Source organism: Osmerus mordax, chromosome 20, assembly GCF_038355195.1.
Source record: "Osmerus mordax isolate fOsmMor3 chromosome 20, fOsmMor3.pri, whole genome shotgun sequence".
Taxonomy (NCBI): domain Eukaryota; kingdom Metazoa; phylum Chordata; class Actinopteri; order Osmeriformes; family Osmeridae; genus Osmerus; species Osmerus mordax.
This window is the reverse complement of record NC_090069.1, coordinates 860,825-886,079: the sequence shown is the minus strand read 5'-3', so window position 1 is coordinate 886,079 and position 25,255 is coordinate 860,825. Positions and strand designations below refer to the sequence as shown.

Here is a 25,255-nt window from a genome sequence, read left to right as displayed (position 1 = left end):
AGCCAGGGGTGATTCTAGGATCAGACCTTTCGGGGTGCTCAGCCCCCAATGAGAATGTGACATGGATACAGTGCCTTGCAAAAGTGTTAAACCCCCTTGCTAAATCACTAATTTCACTGGATTACAATTAAAACATTTATTTATTATTATGCAAAATATTGAATGAAAAAACTAAGAAAGTCCCTTCATGAACTACCAGCATCAAATGAAACGATAATGATGTGTCAGCAATCAATAAACATTGTTTTAACACATTAGAGCACAAAAACTTATTTAAGATAATAATAATTCATAATAATTCATTTATTTTTATTATTATTATTTTTAGGGGTGCTGAGATGAAATGTGCTTGAGCACCCCTAAAAAGAGTCTAAAATCGCCACTGTTCTAAGCTACGTACATTTTTCCTCAAAACAACAAATGAAGACGACAAGACGGCCGGTGTCGTGCCAAGGCACTTATCCCCGCCAGGATTTGCATCCCCTGGCCGCGGGTGCACTCAGAGAAGCAGAGTTTAACCAAAGAGTATAGAAGTGGATTAATCGACAGTGTTTTCCAAAGTTCCATATTGCACCTTAGCTACATAGGCCAACAACTGATAGGACTATCTATGTGACTCGACATCACATGCAGGTTTATGAACAATATGTTTTCCTTTAATCTAGGCTACCTCCATCTGCCCATTCTCTGCGGGTGTGGTCTGACAAGGATGCCCCGTCTTTGCTAACCCGTCCCTGCCCTCTAATGTGATTTCTGTTTTAATTTAGTTTAATATGACTTTTCAATTAACCGCTTTGTTCACCTGTCTACCATATGAGTTACAGAGGGGATACACATTATATCAGGTGAAAAAAAACAACAACATGCAAAGGGTCTGTCCTGCCATCATATGTGTTATTTTCTGTGTTCTTTTGGTCACAATGAACAACCTGAGATAATATGGAGATGTCTGCTCTTTTCTAGCAAAAGTTACAGAGGGGATTCAGATTATATCAGGCCGTTTTTTCACCTCATATAATGTGTACCCCCTCCCCTAACATGCAAAGGATCTGTCCTGCCATCATGTGTGTTATTTTCTGTGTTATTTTGGTCCAGTCATGAGCCCAACAGACAAGAATGAGCAGGTAGGATTGTCTTTGAGTAAATATAAAAATTAGAAGAACTGATAGTAATGAGGAGCATGGTGTCTACACCTGCTCAATGAAACATGCCCTGAGATAATTGGGAGATAATTAATTTAGATATTTATGAACACTAATTCTTACAGAAAATGTATTCTGATACAGTTAAACATCACATTTTGTTGTAAGGAATACTGTTATTAACTGTTCTAATAAATCTAATCTAATAAAAAAAAAAATCTTCACTGTGAAGCAAAGCTTAGGCTACTGTATTTGCACTGAATTGGAAATAAGATTTTTGAAAAATAAAATGAATTGCAAGTAAGTAAGTAAGTAAGACTATTTATATAGCACAGAATTGTAGCTCAAGGTGCTTTACATAAAATCAATAAAAACAATAATACAAGTGATAAAAGTAATAATTAAAATAGCAAATTATAAAAACAATAATATAACTAATAAAAGTAGTAAAAGGTAACGGGGAGCCAGTGTAAAGTATGTAAACTTTTTGTTTTGGTTAATAATCTAGCTGCAGAATTTTGAATGAGCTGTAGTCTTTCAGTGGTTTTCTTGGGAAGACCAGTGAAAAGTGCGTTACAGTAGTCCAGCCGGCTGGATATAAAAGCATGAATTAACTTCTCTGCATCATTTTGGTTTATGAATGGTCGTACCTTTGCTATATTCCTCAGGTGAAAGAAAGCTGTTTTGGTCACTTTATTAATGTGAGAGTTGAAATTCAAATCTGAGTCCAGGATTACACCGAGACTCGTCACCTCTGGTTTAAGACAGGGGGTTAAGCCTCCAAGATTCTTAATAAGCATCTCTCTTTTGGATTTGGGGCCACATAGTAGGACTTCGGTTTTGTCTTCATTTAATTTAAGAAAGTTATCATTCATCCATTTGTTTATTGCCAACAGGCAGTTGGTAATGGAATTGATGGCCGTTGCATCGTTGGGTTCAGTGGATATATATAGTTGTGTGTCTGATTATGTCACCGAGTGGTAACATACAAAGAGAAAAAAGTAATGGACCTAAGCAGCTTCCTTGAGCAACCCCGTAGCAGTTCTCATGTTTCTTGGACCTATGGTCTCCTAAACTAACATAAAACTTCCTTCCTGTGATATATGATTTCAGCCAGTTTAATACACTATCCGTGAACCCAATAAGCTTTTCCAGTCTATTGATTAGGATGTCGTGAACAATGGTATCAAATGCTGCACTGAGATCTAACAGGATAAGGATAGATACTTTGCATCAGAGTTTAGTCTGAGGTCGCTAATTATTTTGGTGAGAGCAGTTTCAGTACAGTGATATTTCCTGAAACCTGACTGCGAGACTTCCAGGATGTTATTTTCTTCAAGAAAATAATTTAATTGGACTAAAACTATCCTTTCCAGTACTTTACTAATAAATGGAAGGTTTGATATTGGTCTGTAATTTGCAAGTAGACTGTTATCCAATTTGGGTTTCTTTAATAGGGGCTTTACAACAGCTGTTTTGAAGACATTACACCAACATTCATTCACAATCATACATGTCATTCATTCACATCAATGCATGTCTTTATGATGGTGGGGAAAACCGGACTACGGCACAGGGAGAACATGTAAACTCCACACAGAAACTCCACACAGAAACTCCACACAGAAAGGACCTGGAGCAACCAGGGTTTGAACCCGGGACCTTCTTGCTGTGAGGTGACAGTGCTAACCACTGAGCCACCGCGCTGCCCAATATAATCAGTCGTGAACAATAGTGGTCCGGTCTAACTCCAGGACAGAAAATGAGTCCCACTCCGGCCCTGCTCCCTTCTATGGGCCTTTAGAAACACACACACAATGTTTATTAAATATTTAGACAAATTAATTTCATGAAATGTGAAATCAAATTATGTGAAATGTGAAACCAAATTATGTGAAATGTGAAATCAAATTATGTGAAATGTGAAATCAAATTATGTGAAATGTTAAACCAAATTATGTGAAATGTAAAATCCAATTATGTGAAATGTGAAACCGTGCGAGGAGGGAGTCAGTCCTGAAGCAGCTATTCGATGTTTTCATCTTCGTTGGACGGGTCTGGGGACGGGGGAGCGTAGCGATGCAGCTGGAGTTTATCATAGACAGTGGTCAGATCCTGCTTCTCCTCTAGACCCGGACCCAGTTCTGATAGATTACACTGAGAGAGACAGAGAGAGAGAGAGAGAGAGAGGGGAGAGAGAGAGGGGGGGGGGAGGAGAGAGGGACAGAGAGAGCGATAGAGCGAGAGATCGACGAGGACAGCAGGAGAGAGAGAGAGAGAGAGAGAGAGAGAGAGAGAGAGAGAGAGAGGGAGAGAGAGACAGAGAGAGCAGGAGAGAGATGGGAGGAGAAAACAGAGTGAATGGCGAGATGCAGATAAGACAATTGAACTGAGAATAAAAAGGGATTTGTCTTATATCATGCACATAAACACTGTGATGCCCTGGTTGAACATGTGTACAAATGTATGTAAACAAATGAATTACACACAAAAATAAAATGGTTGCCTAGATCCAGTGAGACGAAGCTTCTCTTTTAAATGCGAGCCCTGACTAAACTTTTGACAACGCGCTGTGTCGAGAGGAAGTTCAGTTGTGTGTGACGCAGTTAGCTTGTCAGACAAACATGGTCTGATACAAGATGTGAAACATCACAAAACACATAATAAAGAACTGTTCAGTGTGTGCGTGAGAAAGGTGCTTATGTTACCACGGCAACCACAAAGAATCAGACGTCTGAGGACACATATTTAATTGAACTAAAATGGCTCCCCGCTCTGCTTGGGTCGGCCACTCACACCCTGAGGCACACACAAACTATTCTATACCTCTCTCTCCCCCTCCTCCTTCTCCCCCACTCTCCTTGAAGCCCCCCCCTCTCTCTCTCTCTCTCTCTCTCTCTCTCTCTCTCTCTCTCTCTCTCTCTCTCTCTCTCTCTCTCTCTCTCTCTCTCTCTCCCCCCCCCCCCCCCTCTCTCTCTCTCTCTCTCTCTCTCTCTCTCCCCCTCTCCCCCTCTCTCTCTCTCTCTCTCTCCCTCTCTCTCCCTCCACCCCCCCCCCTAAATATGTACATGTAAATGTGTCTGTCAGTGTATCACTGACCTGATCACTCCTCTTGCTAACAACAGTAACTTCCGCATACTGAACTTCCTCTTCCTGTGGCTGATCTCTGTCAGACACGTCTGAACCTACGAGGACAGAGACTGATGTCAGAGGGAGAGAGGAGACTGACACACACAGGACACTGATGAACTTTACATGAATTTGTTTTTTTGGTGAGTTTGTGAGTGTGTGTGTGTGTGTGTGTGTGTGTGTGTGTGTGTGTGTGTGTGTGCGAAGGAGGAGGGGTGACACTCATGCATGGCCGCAGGGAGGTCAAACAAACCATATAGTGTTACCATGGTGCCCCAGAACTGGCGTCAGCCAAGCCAAGCTAGACTGCTATTAACCGATAACATACAGGAGTCTACGTTTGTGTCAAACGTTTTGTATATCACCAACCCTTTTTTTCCTCTCTGCTAAGTGCATTGTGTTGCCTTCTGGTAATAAATGCGCAATATAAATAAATTAAGTTTAAGCAGTCAGATGTGTTGTAGGGGTAGAATGCTGTTTAATCATTTGGTTCTGACCCTCTGTGGAAGTGAAGTTCCTTGGTGCAGACAGGGAGAACAGTTCTCTGACACAACAAAGGAAGTGATGTCAGTTTGGAGAACAGGCTTGTCAAATTTCCATCTCTATTGTTTACTGTGAGGTTGTTTTAGGACTTCTGTCTCCTCCAATCTCATCTTACCTTCTGTCTGTCTGTCTCTTTGTTGTATTTGTACAGGCCAGGTGGCTGAGAGAAGGGGAAATCCCAACTGTCATCCATCTTATCTCTCTCTTTCTTTTCCGAAATTTTTCCTCCCTCTGTTTCCCGCCTCTCCCTCCCCCTCCACAGATAAACATTCATGCTTGGTGTGTTTCGCCCACACCAAAGTCCTCAGAGTGAGTACATTCCAAGTTTAATGAGTGATCAGCTCTTCAGTCCCTCAGAATCAGAATTCGGTTTATTCGCCATGTATGTTACACAAACACGGAATTTACTGTGGCAGGAAGGTGCAGACAATAAACATATACGGATCGTAAATAAGTAAAAAAGTACAATAGTTAAACTAATTCTAAGAACTAAACAATTTAAACAATTTAAAAAGAGAGAGAGAGAGAGAGACACAACGTCATTTTGGCACAGCCATGAATCGAACCAACAACCTTCTGATTAATAGCCCGACTCCCTAACCGCTCAGCCACCTGGACCAATCATAATTCAGATTAAAAAAATTAGATCTTCTGATAGGGGTGCTCTTTAGATGGACACCTCTTGACTAATCGCAACATCAGGTGAGTAGAGATTAAAAGCAGAGATGCAGAGGGGGGTAGGGAACTGTCTCCTAACATTATCTAGTGACTCCCCCCTCATCTTCCCTGAGCGACCTAAACACTGTGTGGTTTCACCAAGCAAGACTCTGATTGTCAGATCTAAAGTACCAAACATACCTCCTGATCACTGGACCAATCACAAGCCAGGACTCCGAGGGAGATCACGCTTCACAGCTAACAGTTCCACAGATAAATACCTGCCTTGTTGTGTGTGTGATGGTGTTTTCCTCTTCAGATACACCACCAGTAGAACAACCACAATGATGAATACAGAGCAGGACACAGCAACAACAGTAGAAACCCACAGTCTTCCTTCAACACCTGTAGAAAATAAGAGAATAAGAGCTTGTTTTTAAAGTTCAGACTCAGCCAATCAATCTACTGTTTGGTGAACAGGAAGAGAAGTGAGAGACATTGTTGAAATGTAAAGTCTAGCAGGTGACATCAATGCAGGTGGTTTCTGTCTGTGAGCGATGAGAGAATAACATCCTTGTCCTCCAGTCAGGTGTCATTAGAAGCACAAAACCGATAAGAGATATTGATTAAATGGGGAAGTCGGTAGGCAGGATAAAGCTGGGATCTTTCCAGTGTGAGCACAGAGTTTACTTTAGCTTGTAAAACCATCACATCACCAAACATTCATTCACTAAGTTAACTAAGTTAACTTCCTCCTGAGAATGAAAGACTACAATCTATACATTATATGACATATTGTATTCTACTGTAGAGCATTGCAACACGTACCATCTTGTTTAGGATCACCGATAGTTCTGCATGTATCTGGCATGTTGATAGACTCTCTGCTGACAGGGTTCTCCACCACACAGCTGTAGGAAGTGTCGTAGTCTAAAACCAGGACCAGAGACAGGCTCCTGGAGAGATCAGGACTGCTGGTCTGGTTGAGTCTCTCCTCTCCTCTGTACCAGGACAGGCTCACGTCTCTCCCGTTCTCCACAGAACACTCCACCCAGCAGGGGGCCGGGGCAGCAGCTCTCACCTGGGGTTTGGAGACCTGGTCTGCAGGAGGACATGGACACACACCCTGGATCATCAGCAGGGATTCATACACATATAACCAGCCAATCAGAATTAGGATGAAGTATTCAGTCAAGGCATGGTGTGAGTTGCTATTCACTGAAGTATAAGATACTCACTGTAAACTGTCAGATGAAATAAAGAATTGTTTCCCCCTTTTAAATATTTCACTGTATACGTCCCTGTGTCACTTATCCTGAGTTCTCTGATGGTGAAGCGTCCAGTCTGTCTGTCCCACTGGAGTCTGTCTCTGAAGTCTTCATTAAAATCACTGGCTCCCGGCAACACAACCGCTATATTTTTTCCCGCAAATTCTAAAGAGCCAGTTTTTACTGCAGCAGGAAGTGTGATGTCTCCTCCTACTGCTCCGGTCAGCTTCCCTCCATCCTGACCTGCAGCAGCAGAGAGACCTGGAGGACAGGAGACACAGCAGCTGCTTGTTTATGTTCAGAAATGCAGGAAGACACAAGAGCTCTCTCTCCACTTAGCTGTGAGTTGTGACATTGCACAGCACAGGGAAAAAAGAAATCTCACACACGTCTCACACACTCTCTCCACTGTCACACACACACACACACACAAGTTGTTGTGAAAGCTAAGTAGAGGATAGGGAGGATATCAAAAGCCTTGTGATAAAATCATGTTGTTGAATTGAGGAACAGCACGTGTCTGCATGAGGAAGAGACCACAAGGCTCACAATACAGGAACAGACAGGAGCAGAATTCAAAAGCCAAACAGACTGAGACAACAGGTGAAATCCGGGTCAAAAACAGGCAGAACAGGAATCCAACACAAGGCAACTGACATCCATCTGATCCAGGAACACACAGTCCCTGAGGCTGAATAAGACGAGCTATCTTCCATTTAATGTGTTCGTCTGACCACACAATTCCCAGGGCTGTTTTTCAGTCAACCACAACCGTTGGAAACTCCCTAGCAGTGAGAATAAGAGGAAATGCAAGCGTTTAGAGCAGGACCTTGGCTACGTGCAGCTTTACTGTTCTACGACCACAGCATGTTTTTGGAACGATGTCAGCCCTCTGAAGAACTGACAAGCCACAAGATCTCTCTCTCACACGCTTCTCTTCAGCTACACGGTCTTTTCATGAAACTAAATTCCATCCAACGTGTTCCTCTGACCACACAATGACCTTAAAACAGTACTCAACTGTCAAATGAACCCATTCAAACTTCAATGCGACTGTAATTTCTCTCTAATCAAGGATGTTACTGGAATAATAAACGTGTTTGAGGATGCAGAACATTACTGTCTGATATAGAACCTGTTTTACATTGTAGTCTTCATCAATAGTGCACTGTTGGCAGGATGTAGTCTTAGGCATACAGAACAGTTCAACTGGATATTAGATGTCTGTTTCAAAGATTACTTATTTGTAGCCTATCTTGATCTGCAGTCGAATAGAAAATAAGTCATTTAACCTTTATATAAAATATCAAAGCAAATTGACTAGTTTAATATTTAAATATAAGACGAGCAAGTAATAACGTCTCTCAACACGCTATATTGTTTGCATGTTCAGGAGTGCTCTTTTATAGCAGGACATGTTTTAAGAATGTGTACAAAAACATTCACAAGTGATTTATACACAAGTCTATAGGCTTTGTACAGCGTTAGATAGACAATTTACGGTGGGCTAATTTACAGTTTGTCTGATGCAGGTCAGTGTTTAAAAGTAACACCTTATATTTCAAATGGCTGATTTTGTTACAGTATTTTATGATTGCTAAAGCACTGTTAGGATCCACTGACTATTTTTGCTAAACTATACACACTATTCACAAAAATCTTGCACCAAACCAGCCAACCATTGTAGATATATTTCAAAGGCAATCAATTCTTGCAAAACTCTTAAAAAAAGGTGTTTTTGCATCAAACCATGCACATAAATCATCCGTTGAATAAGATCGTTTACTGTAAAGTTGTTATGTAGCTTACTGTAAACACATTCACAAAAGTATCAACATTTGTAAAGTTTGGATGTATTTTCCAAACACACTATCGACACAAAGGGAAAACGTTAAAAAAAACTAAACAGCGAAGACCCTTTGTTGTTTGAATGTTTAAACATAATAAAGGGTTTCTCCTAATTTCTAAGCATAGAATGTTATATTCGGAATTTACATTCCTACTTTACACATTTTGATACTTGGGTATGTGTGTGTTACACTACATGTTTATGACAAACCTTTAAGGCAAACTGCTGCCCTGCAAACACAAAAAGCCACACATTTTTCTCATGTAGGCTATAGTCTGTGTCGTAGCCACTGCGTGTGCGTAGCCTATTTGATGCAATGTTTTGACGCAAAAACAGAATATGTTCTAATGAAATGTTTTCCTGGTTTGATGTAAGGTTTTGTGCTTAGTCGAATTTAGCAAAAAAAATAGCCAATAGTCAACAGCCAATCAGAAAACTAAGGAAAAGCATGATTTAAAATGATCACGAATCCTTAATCACGATTTTTACCTCAATGTAGCCTAGAAACGAATCTCTTTGTTCTTTGAGTCAGTGGTCTTGTACATGTTGGCAGTTTGTTGTTAATCCAAGTGAGATAATTGTGTTGTACATACCTAAAAGAAACCACGGAATCCACCTGAGTATGGTTCCATGGCGAAAATCCATTTTATGCTACTTAAATAGTATATGAAATAGACGTCTCTTATGAATCATCATGTTGAACACAGAACGGAAAATGAAATAGGGGCGTATAACTCCTAACTCGCCGTGAGCGTACGTGCACTGCACATCCCCTGTTTTTGTATATACGGCCCAATCTCTATTTATTGGCTTCCTTAGTTAAAAAGTGGTCCCAACCACATTTCTTCATTCTTATTCAAGTCTAATGCCACAACTTGGGCCAGAAGACCTTTTTGTGGGGCCAATGAGGCTATATGGTGGGTTAGTTTGCAGAGATGGCAAAAGAACACACATCCTTCATACAGATACTCATGTTTAAAAATACTGTTGAAGTGCTGACTACACTTTTTCACTCTTGAGTTTAACTTGAAAGTCAAAGTAAAGAAGTGTGGGTTCTGACATATACTTCAGTAAAAAGCAGCCATTACTACTACCTGTTGGACCTCATGTCATATTAATACATTAATACAAAAAGAAACTATAGACACACAGCACATTCACCAGGCATCCTTTTTGACACAGACAATTTAGTTTTTTTCTCATATATGGCCATGGGTGATCAGGAATGTCGCCATTCTCAGTCATGACGGGGAGCGACCAAATCCAAAACAAAAAATACAGAAAATTACTAAAACAGAAAATCACATTTATTTTAACTATTATACTTTGTCTTAGAGGCAGTTAAGGTTATGTCCCACATATGTACTTCTGCCTCAGTCTGCAGTTTGTGGTTGAACTGAATTTAACGTCTTGTTTGCTAAATATAATGAGCGGATGACTGGCTTGTTTTGTCTCGTCTGAAGCTTTAACTTAATCTCTGTCTGATGCCAGGAGACTTACTCTATATGTAATGTATTATGTATAATACATTACAACACATATTCTAGAACTGTAATCACCAGCTGCATATCAGGCACGACACTAACTATGATCCCAGTTATTAATATGTGTGGCATTTTAATCACTGAATGCATCACGGGCACTGTGCACGAGTGAATATAACAACAGGATTTATGAAGGAGGCATGTCTTAAAGAATATATTGTGCTTATTAAAGTTATGCATTGTGCTTATTAAAGTTATGAACTTAGAAGTGTGCCCAGGCTTAAACATTGGATCTCACACTGAGTGTGGGAAGCAGGCTGTTCTTTGTGTCTCTATCTTTTCATTTTCAGAAACAACCTTGAATCTGGGTGGAGATGGCACCTGAGCAGGTGGGACGCGGAGGCAAGAACAACTCCCTGATGCAGGAGAGAACAAGCTCAACCCTCTTTTCCTCTTTCTGTTTTAATTGCACTGTATAAATATATGCTGGGGATGGACAGATAGCCAGTTGGACTTCGTGAACCAGCCCAAACTCTGTTGCGGGTAGGGAAACGTAGACAACCCCAGAGCTCTGTACTTGTTGATTTCCAACTGCTGCATTAAAGCTGATATTATCGGACCTCTGCGACTCCAGACCACTCTTTCTAGAACACAGATTTGTGTCATAGAATACCATCATTACTTATTGGAATAGACACAAAGATTTAGAATCCTTCAACCAGGACAGGCTCACGTCTCTCCCGTTCTCCACAGAACACTCCACCCAGCAGCTTGTATGTTGCCTGACTCAGAGAAGAGTTTCTGACGACAGGCAGGCCTACGGACCCTGTGTTCTGGTCCCACACAAACCTGCAACCGGAGAGATGCTGGACTGGTGGATCTCAGTTACTGGAGGTAACTGTTCTGCAAGCACACATGGAACACATACTGGAATGGTAGAGACTGTCTTATTTTATATCTTATTTTATGGTTGACATTGTACAGTGTTGTTTAGAATTTCTTTATTTAGACTATTATACATTCTCAAATTAGATTTTTTTATATTTAAGATCATCCATATGATCAGAGCTAATAGTGTCTTACTGAGTGTACTTCGTCACTGCCATCTGACTGTAAGTAACCAGAGTTTGTTTCATTCATTTGTGTTTTGCTAATTATTTGCCTCTTTGACAGAGGGTAAGGGTATAGCAGCTAAATTGGTCAATAGGTAGCTAGCTAGAGATCGAGTTTCAGGGTACTTGCCGCCGAGTGAGACCCTGGCTTTGTTTACATAATTAGGGCCATTGTCAGCTGCGCCTTTAGCATATTTAGGCGAGTAGCACTGCAGAGGCAGCCTCGTCTGGCAGCCTCGGTGCACGAAGACTCGGTCGAACAAAGACAGGGAGTCTACCTGCGGGATTCCACCGAGGATGGCCGACGTGGTGGATCACCTCTTCTGATAAGTATCACCCTATTTGTATTCTAATCCACCTACAACATATTCATAGCTAGCATGTGTTTCTTCAGCATTCCCGTTCATTACACTACCCGTAGACGTAGATATATCACAAAGTATATACGGTCAACTTCTAACCTTCGCTACCTATCCAGATCTTCTCCACCTGCCCTCTCTCTTTCTATAGGGCTCTGGAACTGCCAGTCTGTGAAGGATTCAAAATCTTTGTGTCTATTCCAATAAGTAATGATGGTATTCTATGACACAAATCTGTGTTCTAGAAAGAGTGGTCTGGAGTCGCAGAGGTCCGATAATATCAGCTTTAATGCAGCAGTTGGAAATCAACAAGTACAGAGCTCTGGGGCTGTCTACGTTTCCCTACCCTCAACAGAGTTTGGGCTGGTTCACGAAGTCCAACTGGCTATCTTTCCCTCCCCAGCATATAATATACAGTGCAATTAAAACAGAAAGATGAAAAGAGGGTTGAGCTTGTTCTCTCGTGCATCAGGGAGTTGTTCTTGCCTCCGCGTCCCACCTGCTCTGATGCCATCTCCACCCAGATTCAAGGTTGTTTCTGAAACTGAAAAGATAGAGACACAAAGAACAGCCTGCTTCCCACACTCAGTGTGAGACCCAATGTTTAAGCCTGAGCACACTTCTAAGTTCATAACTTTAATAAGCACAATGCATAACTTTAATAAGCACAATACATAACTTTAATACATGCCTCCTTCATAAATCCTGTTGTTATATTCACTCGTGCACAGTGCCCGTGATGCATTCAGTGATTAAAATGCCACACATTAATAACTGGGATCATAGTTAGTGCCGTGCCTGATATGCAGCTGGTGATTACAGTTCTAGAATATGTGTTGTAATGTATTATACATTCTTTAATCCCTCTTTTGATCTCTGAAAACACCAGAGATCAATCAACATAGCCCGGACCAACCACCGCCTCCTCGTCCTGGTCAGCCAGCCCCAGCAACGGCATTTGGAACCCCTTCGTCGGGTTATCCTCAGCCGAGACAATGATCCTGTTACACAGGGACCTGATACATGGGATACAGCAACAGTCATGTTGATATTGATATAGCACACTCTTAAGTAAAATAGCGGAAACCTTCTTAGTCCAGTACAATTCTAGTGTGGTCAAGCAGTATCACTCTTGTCCTAGTCGTAACCCTCTTTTCCGGACTCTCACATTCGTAGCAATAACAAAAGGTTCACTGGCCCTTCTCCACCAACTCCTGCAACGTACAACTGGATTCTGGAGCAGCACAACACATGCTCCAGTGGTACCACGTACTTCCTTTCCCCAGCACCCTTAGGGCGTGCAAGGTTCTCTCGATGACCTTGAATGGTCCTGTCCATAAATGTACAACAGGCTTCTCCGAACATCGGATGATGTATTGGGGCAGGTGGGGCAGGGTCTTCAAGGGGAAGGGGGGGGGGCAGACCACTCATAGGTCTGATGAGGCATAGGGGCAGATGGGGCAGGGTCTCCAGGGGAATGGGTAGATCATCCAGTGAGAAAGGGGGGGGGACAGGGTCTCCAGGGGAATGGGGCCTTAGAACAGGGGTTAGGTAGTCAGACCCGCCGGTCTGACTCGTCCTGAAGCAGAAAAGAGTTACAGTCCCAGCATCACCTTATCTCCCATGATCAAGCAGTAACTGAGTCAAATGAGATGCGAACAGTCGAACACCAATGATTAAACACAGATATTGAAATCAAGAACCCATTTAAGGATTTAAAGTGGATATTTTTAAAGTTCAAATAAATCCCTCCTTTCACACCCTTTTAGGGTGTGACAACAAACACAAATTAAAAAATATCCCATTACTGATTACACAATGTTGGCATACAAATCAACAATAATGATGAGACTATGCAGCGTTATGGCCAAGTGGTGAGGACACACTGGACACAGTGGGAAAACCCTAATGATGTTATAGGGGAAAACCCACCGTCACTCCGCAGAGTGGACATTCGACATCCATGTATCCACGGCAGACCTGGACATACTCACAGGCCCCCTTCACCACATACATACAACTTCAGCCAAGCTTTTAGAATTGTAATAAAATAAACTACATTCGAAACAAATAGAAAAACCAGAAATTAGACAGGATATTTTAAAGATTTCATAAGATCCCTCCTTTCATTGATAACTTTAATCAATACCCAATCTCCTCGTTTGACTCCTCCACTCTTTGGTTTACTGCTTCACCTGGAACAGAATTTAGCAGAAGACATCTCTTTTCTAGTTAGCATTTTTTATAAAATTGGTTAACCATTTGATTCGCCTCTTCATCATGCTATGTGAAAGGTTTAAGTTGCGGTATTACATATGATCTCCAATAAATCAATTCAAATGGTGTTATGCATCTGGTATAGGACTGGGAAAGACTTCAATTCACATAGTAAACATACTGTATCTATAATTACCAGGCAGTATTGACCCTTCAGTTTTCTTATTGTTGAGCAAACACATGTAACAGCATCTAATAAGACCATACATCATCATTTGATAGTCAACTCCTATTAGTCATGCCTAGAAATGACAATCTGTTTCTTTGTTCCCTTCTTTAGAAAATCAACTGTTAGTCTAATTTCTTTCACTCCAAAAAACCTTTTCTGTCTTTTAAAACAGCTAAGTTTAAGACCAATATTGTTTTAGATTCTCTGTTTTACCAAATCACAGCTCTTTTTATCAAAGATATGATCAAAGCAATTTTCATTATGCCAAACCAGAATCCGTATGCTTCTTAAATGAAATATAAACCAAATCATGTTCTTAATGTAGCTATTAACCAAACATTTTTCCCAACTATATTTTCTATAAAGGTCAGATAGGTAGAACTTCATAACTCGTTTTGCTGCAGTTCAAAACGAGCCAATTAGCTCAAACCATCATAACCACAATTTATCAGACTTGATGAGTTTTCCCAAATTATTTCAGAACTGAATGTTATAATAACCCTCTTCATAATACAACATTATCACAGCCTAACTGTTTATCCCAAACAGTATGCCAGGCTCCGATAAAACTCTCAAATAAAACTTAAAACCAAATTACAATTAAACTCCAAATAAAAGTACATTTAGTTATTTTCTCTTTCTCATTTTTAACCAAATTATATCTAATACCTTTATCAAAACTCTTAAAAACCCTAGATTTTACTATTTTGACTTAAAATGTTATCCATATACCTTTCCAATTGCTTCCTCATAATTTTTCACATACATTTCCTCAAACCATTCTTTGACCAACACAGCTGGTTTGCTCTAGTATAACTCTTCCAATTGTATTAGGACCAATTTATAAACCAGGGGTTCAATTTCTGCATTTTTACTGAATACCATCACACATCACAGATTTTCCGCCTATAAATCCAAGTTCTGGTCGGAAAGGCTTCAAAAAACCTCCCTGTTTGGCTAGGAATTATAACAAATGTTGATCACGCATTTGTTAACCACCAAACCTGGGATTCATCTAAACGAACACATCTATCAGCATTAATACTCACATAATTATGCAGAACCATACCCTCTGGGATCACCTTTGTAAGATCTAAAGTGACAGGGCTCTTTTAGCCCCCACCTTTCTCCAACTCTCCTCTGGATTTCTGTAACTTCTTGGTCAAAGAAAAAAAGCACGAGATTGATAAAAGTGAGTGATCTCACAATTTGACAACTTGTTAGATTTTGCACTGAAGGCAATTATGGTCCTTGGAGGACACCTAGTGGATCTTTTTATTTTTATTTTTATTTATTTTTAAAGAACGACAGATCTGTTTAAAATACCGTTCAACTCAACCCGACTCCACACAAATATTACTTTTTCACATCAATTCAATTCTGTAACCCTCTTGTACCGGAGAGGACAAAAAAAAAGACACACCACACTCCTCTCTATTTTTATTACACTCAATCTGACTCCACACAAATAGACAGTATTCAGAGATTCTAACCCTTGGAGAGGACTCTAACCTCCCTCTGGACAAAGACAACGAATTTAGGGACTCTAACCCCTGGAGAGGACTCTAACCTCCCCTTGGACAAGGACAACGAGTTTAGGGACTCTAACCCCTGGAGAGGACTCTAACCTCCCCTTGGACAAGGACAACGAGTTTAGGGACTCTAACCCCTGGAGAGGACTCTAACCTCCCCTTGGACAAGACAACGAATTTAGGGACTCTAACCCCTGGAGAGGACTCTAACCTCCCCTTGGACAAGGACAACGAGTTTAGGGACTCTAACCCCTGGAGAGGACTCTAACCTCCCCTTGGACAAGACAACGAGTTTAGGGACTCTAACCCCTGGAGAGGACTCTAACCTCCCCTTGGACAAGACAACGAATTTAGGGACTCTAACCCCTGGAGAGGACTCTAACCTCCCCTTGGACAAGACAAAACACAAAAACGGTTGATTTCCCACCACTGTTGGTTTGACTAGGTACGATGAAACATAGTAATCGTCTAAATTTGGTTCTCAGTTCCGAATAGCAGTACTTTGAATTAACAGGTGTCTGCTTACCTTTTTTTTTTTTATGTTGAGGCGCCTCTGACGATTACGTCTGCCTCCTCGTACCGGTGTATGGATCTTTCTCCCGATCTGTCGGTCGGGCCGGAACCCTCTGGACTCCCTCTTTTCAGCGTCGGGGTCACCATTTGAAGGATTCAAAATCTTTGTGTCTATTCCAATAAGTAATGATGGTATTCTATGACACAAATCTGTGTTCTAGAAAGAGTGGTCTGGAGTCGCAGAGGTCCGATAATATCAGCTTTAATGCAGCAGTTGGAAATCAACAAGTACAGAGCTCTGGGGCTGTCTACGTTTCCCTACCCTCAACAGAGTTTGGGCTGGTTCACGAAGTCCAACTGGCTATCTTTCCCTCCCCAGCATATAATATACAGTGCAATTAAAACAGAAAGATGAAAAGAGGGTTGAGCTTGTTCTCTCGTGCATCAGGGAGTTGTTCTTGCCTCCGCGTCCCACCTGCTCTGATGCCATCTCCACCCAGATTCAAGGTTGTTTCTGAAACTGAAAAGATAGAGACACAAAGAACAGCCTGCTTCCCACACTCAGTGTGAGACCCAATGTTTAAGCCTGAGCACACTTCTAAGTTCATAACTTTAATAAGCACAATGCATAACTTTAATAAGCACAATACATAACTTTAATACATGCCTCCTTCATAAATCCTGTTGTTATATTCACTCGTGCACAGTGCCCGTGATGCATTCAGTGATTAAAATGCCACACATTAATAACTGGGATCATAGTTAGTGCCGTGCCTGATATGCAGCTGGTGATTACAGTTCTAGAATATGTGTTGTAATGTATTATACATTCTTTATCTGCTGTGAACAAGGCAGACTTCATCCCAGCGTTTGCATCTCATGCTTCTCTTCATGCCCTTGCGCTGACAGAGACATGGATCCGCCCTGAGAACACTGCAACTCCAGCTGCTCTCTCCGTCAACCACTCCTTCACTCACTCACCCCGCTCAACCGGGCGGGGTGGTGGGACAGGGTTGCTTCTTTCCCCACATATTAAATACACATCCACACCACTCCCTGTTACTGCCAAATCATTTGAACACCATTATGCGATGCTAACTGATCCTATCAAAGCATGCTTAATTGTTCTTTATCGCCCACCAGGCCCGCTAGCCGACTTTGTGGAGGAGCTGGACATGCTCCTCAGCGTCCTCCCGGATGATGGAACCCCCCTGATAGTCCTTGGGGACTTCAACATCCACCTCCAAGGAACTCAGGCCGTCGACTTCTTGTCTCTCCTGACCTCCTTCGACCTGACGCTGCTGAGCACACCGGCGACCCACAAGGCAGGCAAACAGCTAGACCTCATCCTGACACGTAACTGTATCACTGACTTAACCTCTGTAACCCCACTGCATATTTCTGATCACTACTTTATCCAATTCTCTATCTCTCTCCCTCCAACTCCTTCTACCTCCCCTCCCCTTGTAACTTTCCGGCGCAACCTCCGCTCCCTATCCCCCTCCCATTTCTCCTCTATTGTAACATCCTCCCTCCCCCCCATTGACGAGTTCTCGTCCCACCCCACTAACACTGCCACCGACACCTTGTTAACCACTTTAACTGCATCACTTGACTCTCTCTGTCCCCTGTCAACCAGGCCTGCACGATCTTCTCCCTCCTGCCCGTGGCTTACGGATGTTATTCGTGAAGAACGGTCCACCCTTCGGGCGGCCGAGAGGAGATGGCGCAAGTCCAAAGGCGGTCTGGACCTTGATAAGTATCACTCCCTCCTCAAATCCTTCTCTTCTCACATAACTGGTGCTAAAACCCTCTACTTTCTGAACAAAATTAACTCTGCTTCAAACCCCCACAAACTTTTCTCTACCTTCTCCACCCTTCTTAACCCACCTCCCCCACCCCCTCCCTCCACCCTGACAGCAGACGACTTCTCCTCCTTCTTTGAGAAAAAAGTCGCCGACATTAGCAGTCGGTTCCCTAAACCCACCTTTCCTACCCTCTCACCCTCCATGACTGACCCAACTAAATGTCTAAACTCTTTTTCTCCCCTGTCTGAGGCAGAGATCTCTGACCTCATTCTCTCTCATCGCCCCACCTCCTGTCCCCTTGATCCTATACCCTCCCCTCTCTTTCAAACCATCTCCCCCTCCATCATAACTTTTCTTCTCCATGTCCTAAACTCCTCTCTCACCTCTGGCACCTTCCCCTCTGCCTTCAAACAGGCTAGAGTTACCCCTCTACTCAAAAAACCCTCCCTTAACCCTGCCGTTCTCCAGAACTACAGACCGGTATCACTGTTACCCTTCCTTTCAAAAACAATTGAACGTGCTGTATCTAACCAACTGTCTAACTTTCTCAGAACAACCTGCTTGACCCCAACCAATCGGGCTTCAAGACTGGCCACTCCACAGAGACTGCCCTCCTTTCAGTCACCACTGCCCTCCAGTCTGCCAGAGCGGCTTCCAGGTCATCCGTTATCATTCTGCTGGACCTTTCTGCAGCGTTTGATACGGTTAACCACCAGATCCTGCTCGCCAGACTTTCTGAGATGGGCATCACTGGCACTGCACTCCAGTGGATCTCATCCTACCTGTCGGGAAGATCCTACCAGGTTTCCTGGGGAGGCAAACTGTCGGGCCCTCGCCAGCTCTCCACTGGTGTCCCACAGGGCTCCGTCCTTGGACCCCTCCTCTTCTCTCTGTACACCACCTCACTTGGACCAATCATCACCTCCCATGGCTTCTCCTACCACTGCTACGCTGACGACACGCAGCTGTACCTGTCGTTCCCCCCGACCGATCCGGGGATCTCAGCTAGGATTGAGGCCTGCCTCACAGACATCTCCGCCTGGATGACCGAGCACCACCTCCAGCTGAACCTCGCCAAAACAGAACTTCTCATCATCCCGGCTAAACCCTCCATCTCCCACGATCTCTCAATCACCCTGGGATCTGCGACGGTGACCCCTTCATCCTCTGCCAGGAACCTTGGGGTTACCATGGACGACGAGCTCTCCCTCACGGCCCACATTGCTGCGGTCTCCCGGTCGTGTAGATTCACCCTCTACAACATCCGGAAGATCAGGAGATACCTGTCTGAGCACTCCACCCAGCTGCTAGTCCAAGCACTCGTCCTCTCCAAGTTGGACTATTGCAACTCTCTGCTCGCTGGTCTCCCAGCATGTGCAACCCGCCCTCTTCAGAGGATTCAGAAAGCGGCGGCCCGCCTGGTCTACAATCTACCCAGACGCTCCCATGTTACCCCGCTCCTCATCTCTCTCCACTGGCTACCTATCATGGCCCGTATCAGATTCAAGACCCTGGTATTGACCTTCCGAGCAGTGAACGGGACTGCACCCGTCTACATCAAGTCTCTCCTGCAGCCTTACACCCCCACCCGCCACCTACGGTCTTCTTCAGACAACCGCCTGGTGGTCCCACCGCTCAAGACCGCCCGGTCCCAACACAAGCTCTTCTCCTGTCTGGCCCCCCAGTGGTGGAATCAACTCCCCACCTCCATCAGAGACACTGACTGTCTCTCCACCTTCAAGAAAAGGCTCAAGACGCACTTGTTCCGGGAGTACAACGGTACTTAGGAACGGTTCGCTTGACCCGATGTTAGTTTCCTCAAGGATCACAATGACTCTTGCTTAGAGACTTGTTGCTCTTGTGGTTAGTGGTAACTGATTTAAATTTTTGGTTCTCGCTGTGATATATTGTTTTATTAATGTTGCTTGCTTTTTCCCACAGGTACACTTGCACTTATAGCTGTTCATGTTGTTTGGTTGTGACTTGTTTAACTACATGCTCTTATGGTTCTTCCCTTTGGCACTTACTTTGGTTGTTCACAATGTGTGCTTCATGTTTTGGCTACTCGCGATGTTTTTTGGCTATCTTGTTGTTATGATCAGTGACCTATGCACTTTGTAAAGCTCTCTCTTGGAAGTCGCTTTGGATAAAAGCGTCTGCTAAATGAATAAATGTAAATGTAAATGTAAATCCATATATGTTTATTGTATGCACCTTCCTGCCACAGTAAATTCCTTGTTTGCGTGAACTTACATGGTGATTAAAGCTCATTCTGATTCTGTAACATTGCCTGAGTGTCCATATTGCTCTGTACATTAACTTTTAATTAAAACTTTAAGAAGGTTCTGGAACTGATGCAAGTTTTTAACAGCATGCACATGTGTCTTTCAGGAGCTTGTCTTGGATTTGTTCGCTCTTCTTGTAAATAACAATAAAATATTCTGAACACTGATCTTCCTCTTCTGAGTAGTCTGAACCTGCGAGGACAGAGACTGATGTCAGAGGGAGAGAGGAGACTTATACACAGAACAGGAAGGGTCATATCAACCAATCATAATTCAGATTAAAAAAATTAGATCTTCTGATAGGGGTGCTCTTTAGATGGACACCTCTTGACTAATCGCAACATCAGGTGAGTAGAGATTAAAAGCAGAGATGCAGAGGGGGGTAGGGAACTGTCTCCTAACATTATCTAGTGACTCCCCCCTCATCTTCCCTGAGGAAACTAAACACTGTGTGGTTTCACCCAGCAAGACTCTGCATGTCAGATCTAAAGTACAAAACATACCTCCTGATCACTGGACCAATCCCAAGCCAGGACACTGAGGGAGATCACGCTTCACAGCTAACAGTTCCACAGATAAATACCTGCCTTGTTGTGTGTGTGTGATGGTGTTTTCCTCTTCAGATACACCACCAGTAGAACAACCACAATGATGAATACAGAACAGGACACAGCAACAACAGTAGAGCCCCACAGTCTTCCTTCAACACCTGTAGAAAATAAGAGAATAAGAGCTTGTTTTAAAAGCTTCAGACTCAATCAATCTACTGTTTGGTGAACAGGAAGAGAAGTGAGAGACATCATTGTTGAAAAGTAAAGTCTAGCAGGTGACATCAATGCAGGTGGTTTCTGTCTGTGAGCGATGAGAGAATAACATCCTTGTCCTCCAGTCAGGTGTCATTAGAAGCACAAAACCGATAAGAGATATTGATTAAATGGGGAAGTCTTAGGAACTTAGGAACGGTACTTAGGAACGGTTCGCTTGACCCGATGTTAGTTTCCTCAAGGATCACAATGACTCTTGCTTAGAGACTTGTTGCTCTTGTGGTTAGTGGTAACTGATTTACATTTTTGGTTCTCGCTGTGATATATTGTTTTATTACTGTTGCTTGCTTTTTCCCACAGGTACACTTGCACTTATAGCTGTTCATGTTGTTTGGTTGTGACTTGTTTAACTACATGCTCTTATGGTTCTTCCCTTTGGCACTTACTTTGGTTGTTCACAATGTGTGCTTCATGTTTTGGCTACTCGCGATGTTTTTTGGCTATCTTGTTGTTATGATCAGTGACCTATGCACTTTGTAAAGCTCTCTCTTGGAAGTCGCTTTGGATAAAAGCGTCTGCTAAATGAATAAATGTAAATGTAAATGTAAATGTAAGTCGGTAGGCAGGATAAAGCCGGGTTCTTTCCAGTGTGAGCACAGAGTTTACTTTGGCTTGTAAAACCATCACATCACTAAACATGCATTGCTGGTTACGTACATCATTCTGAATGTGAAGCCTTCATAAAACCCAGGCAATCCCCAAGACACAACAGACTTCTACAGAGCATCCTTCACACAGGAAGTGAATGTTCCCTTGTGTGCCTCAAAGTTCATTTATTCAATATTATTTAACAAGATGTGATATGATAACTTCCTACTAAGTTAACGAAGTCAACTTCCTCCTGAGAATGAAAGACTACAATCTATACATTATATGACATATTGTATTCTACTGTAGAGCATTGCAACACGTACCATCTGGTTCAGGATCACCAATAGTTCTGCATGTATCTGGTGTGTTGACAGACTCTCTGCTGACAGGGTTCTCCACCACACAGCTGTAGGAAGTGTCGTAGTCTGGAACCAGGAGCAGAGACAGGCTCCTGGAGAGATCAGGACTGCTGGTCTGGTTGAGTCTCTCCTCTCCTCTGTACCAGGACAGGCTCACGTCTCTCCCGTTCTCCACAGAACACTCCACCCAGCAGGGGGCCGGGGCAGCAGCTCTCACCTGGGGTTTGGAGACCTGGTCTGCAGGAGGACATGGACACACACCCTGGATCATCAGCAGGGATTCATACACATATAACCAGCCAATCAGAATTAGGATGAAGTATTCAGTCAAGGCATGGTGTGAGTTGCTATTCACTGAAGTAAAAGATACTCACTGTAAACTGTCAGATGAAATAGAGAATTGTTTTTCCCTATTGAATCTTTCACCGTATACATCCCTGTGTTGTTTATCCTGAGTTCTCTGATGGTGAACAGTCCAGTCTGTCTGTCCCACTGGAGTCTGTCTCTCAAGTCTTCATCGTAGACTTCACTGTCTCCTTTGAACACTTGACATATAGCCTTGTCCCCATATTCTAAAGAGCCTGATGTTTTTACTGAAGCAGGAAGTGGGATGTCTCCTCCTACTGCTCCGGTCAGCTTCCCTCCATCCTGACCTGCAGCAGCAGAGAGACCTGGAGGACAGGAGACACAGCAGCTGCTTGTTTATGTTCAGAAATGCAGGAAGACACAAGAGCTCTCTCTCCACTTAGTGAAACCTAGGATTTGTTGTGAAATTGTACAGCACAGGGAAAAAAGAAATCTCACACACACGTCTTACACACTCTCTCGCTGTCACACACACACACAAGTTGTTGTGAAAGCTAAGTAGAGGATAGGGAGGATATAAAAAGCATTGTGATAAAATCATGTTGTTGAATTGAAGAACAGCACGTGTCTGCATGAGGAAGACACCACGAGGCTCACAATACAGGAACAGACAGGAGCAGAATAATACAGGAACAGACAGGAGCAGGACTCAAAAGCCAAACAGACTGAGACAACAGGTGAAATCCGGGTCAAAAACAGGCAGAACAGGAATCCAACACAAGGCAACTGACATCCATCTGATCCAGGAACACACAGTCCCTGAGGCTGAATAAGACGAGCTATCTTCCATATAATGTGTTCGTCTGACCACACAATTCCCAGGGCTGTTTTTCAGTCAACCACAACCGTTGGAAACTCCCTAGCAGTGAGAATAAGAGGAAATGCAAGCGTTTAGAGCAGGACCTTGGCTACGTGCAGCTTTACTGTTCTACGACCACAGCATGTTTTTGGAACGATGTCAGCCCTCTGAAGAACTGACAAGCCACAAGATCATTTCTCACACGCTTCTCTTCAGCTACACGGTCTTTTCATGAAACTAAATTCCATCCAACGTGTTCCTCTGACCACACAATGACCTTAAAACAGTACTCAACTGTCAAATGAACCCATTCAAACTTCAATGCGACTGTAATTTCTCTCTAATCAAGGATGTTACTGGAATAATAAACGTGTTTGAGGATGCAGAACATTACTGTCTGATATAGAACCTGTTTTACATTGTAGTCTTCATCAATAGTGCACTGTTGGCAGGATGTAGTCTTAGGCATACAGAACAGTTCAACTGGATATTAGATGTCTGTTTCAAAGATTACTTATTTGTAGCCTATCTTGATCTGCAGTCGAATAGAAAATAAGTCATTTAACCTTTATATAAAATATCAAAGCAAATTGACTAGTTTGATATTTAAATATAAGACGAGCAAGTAATAACGTCTCTCAACACGCTATATTGTTTGCATGTTCAGGAGTGCTCTTTTATAGCAGGACATGTTTTAAGAATGTGTACAAAAACATTCACAAGTGATTTATACACAAGTCTATAGGCTTTGTACAGCGTTAGATAGACAATTTACGGTGGGCTAATTTACAGTTTGTCTGATGCAGGTCAGTGTTTAAAAGTAACACCTTATATTTCAAATGGCTGATTTTGTTACAGTATTTTATGATTGCTAAAGCACTGTTAGGATCCACTGACTATTTTTGCTAAACTATACACACTATTCACAAAAATCTTGCACCAAACCAGCCAAACATTGTAGATATATTTCAAAGGCAATCAATTCTTGCAAAACTCTTAAGAAAGGTGTTTTTGCATCAAACCATGCACATAAATCATCCGTTGAATAAGATCGTTTACTGTAAAGTTGTTATGTAGCTTACTGTAAACACATTCACAAAAGTATCAACATTTGTAAAGTTTGGATGTATTTTCCAAACACACTATCGACACAAAGGGAAAACGTTAAAAAAAACTAAACAGCGAAGACCCTTTGTTGTTTGAATGTTTAAACATAATAAAGGGTTTCTCCTCATTTCTAAGCATAGAATGTTATATTCGGAATTTACATTCCTACTTTACACATTTTGATACTTGGGTATGTGTGTGTTACACTACATGTTTATGACAAACCTTTAAGGCAAACTGCTGCCCTGCAAACACAAAAAGCCACACATTTTTCTCATGTAGGCTATAGTCTGTGTCGTAGCCACTTCGTGTGCGTAGCATATTTGATGCAATGTTTTGACGCAAAAACAGAATATTTTCTAATTAAATGTTTTCCTGGTTTGATGTAAGGTTTTGTGCTTAGTCGAATTTAGCAAAAAAAATAGCCAATAGTCAACAGCCAATCAGAAAACTAAGGAAAAGCATGATTTAAAATGATCACGAATCCTTAATCACGATTTTTACCTCAATGTAGCCTAGAAACGAATCTCTTTGTTCTTTGAGTCAGTGGTCTTGTACATGTTGGCAGTTTGTTGTTAATCCAAGTGAGATAATTGTGTTGTACATACCTAAAAGAAACCACGGAATCCACCTGAGTATGGTTCCATGGCGAAAATCCATTTTATGCTACTTAAATAGTATATGAAATAGACGTCTCTTATGAATCATCATGTTGAACACAGAACGGAAAATGAAATAGGGGCGTATAACTCCTAACTCGCCGTGAGCGTACGTGCACTGCACATCCCCTGTTTTTGTATATACGGCCCAATCTCTATTTATTGGCTTCCTTAGTTAAAAAGTGGTCCCAACCACATTTCTTCATTCTTATTCAAGTCTAATGCCACAACTTGGGCCAGAAGACCTTTTTGTGGGGCCAATGAGGCTATATGGTGGGTTAGTTTGCAGAGATGGCAAAAGAACACACATCCTTCATACAGATACTCATGTTTAAAAATACTGTTGAAGTGCTGACTACACTTTTTCACTCTTGAGTTTAACTTGAAAGTCAAAGTAAAGAAGTGTGGGTTCTGACATATACT

At 42.3% G+C, this 25,255-nt stretch overlaps 2 protein-coding genes across 6 annotated transcripts in view; one reads left to right on the top strand and one right to left on the bottom strand.

Annotated features, from left to right (window-relative positions):
* LOC136964154 (uncharacterized) overlaps positions 1-1,323 on the top strand; it is a 14,940-nt gene extending 13,617 nt beyond the window's left edge. The window contains exon 6 of the mRNA XM_067258134.1: positions 666-1,323. Coding sequence (XP_067114235.1) covers positions 666-704 — 39 coding nt within the window. The 3' untranslated portion in view covers positions 705-1,323. The remainder of the gene's footprint in view (positions 1-665) is intronic.
* A 1,250-nt stretch (positions 1,324-2,573) lies between these two features.
* On the bottom strand, positions 2,574-24,937 carry LOC136964161 (hepatic and glial cell adhesion molecule-like). Of its 5 annotated transcripts, none has more exons than XM_067258145.1 (6): positions 24,782-24,936; positions 22,276-22,572; positions 21,866-22,138; positions 20,711-20,836; positions 4,242-4,321; positions 2,574-3,299 (listed from the first exon to the last, which is right to left on the bottom strand). In XM_067258145.1, the coding sequence occupies exons 1-6, from the start codon at positions 24,831-24,833 to the stop codon at positions 3,168-3,170; spliced, it is 960 nt and encodes a 319-aa protein (XP_067114246.1). In that variant the 5' UTR covers positions 24,834-24,936; the 3' UTR covers positions 2,574-3,167. The 5 variants fall into 5 exon arrangements, with proteins under 5 accessions (XP_067114246.1, XP_067114245.1, XP_067114247.1 ...); XM_067258144.1 differs by lacking the exons at positions 20,711-20,836; positions 21,866-22,138; positions 22,276-22,572; positions 24,782-24,936 and adding exons at positions 5,757-5,876; positions 6,300-6,572; positions 6,710-7,000; positions 9,182-9,317 and having other exon boundaries at positions 4,242-4,342; XM_067258146.1 differs by lacking the exons at positions 20,711-20,836; positions 21,866-22,138; positions 22,276-22,572; positions 24,782-24,936 and adding exons at positions 5,757-5,876; positions 6,300-6,572; positions 6,710-7,000; positions 9,182-9,317 and having other exon boundaries at positions 4,242-4,327.
* Positions 24,938-25,255: the final 318 nt, after the last annotated feature.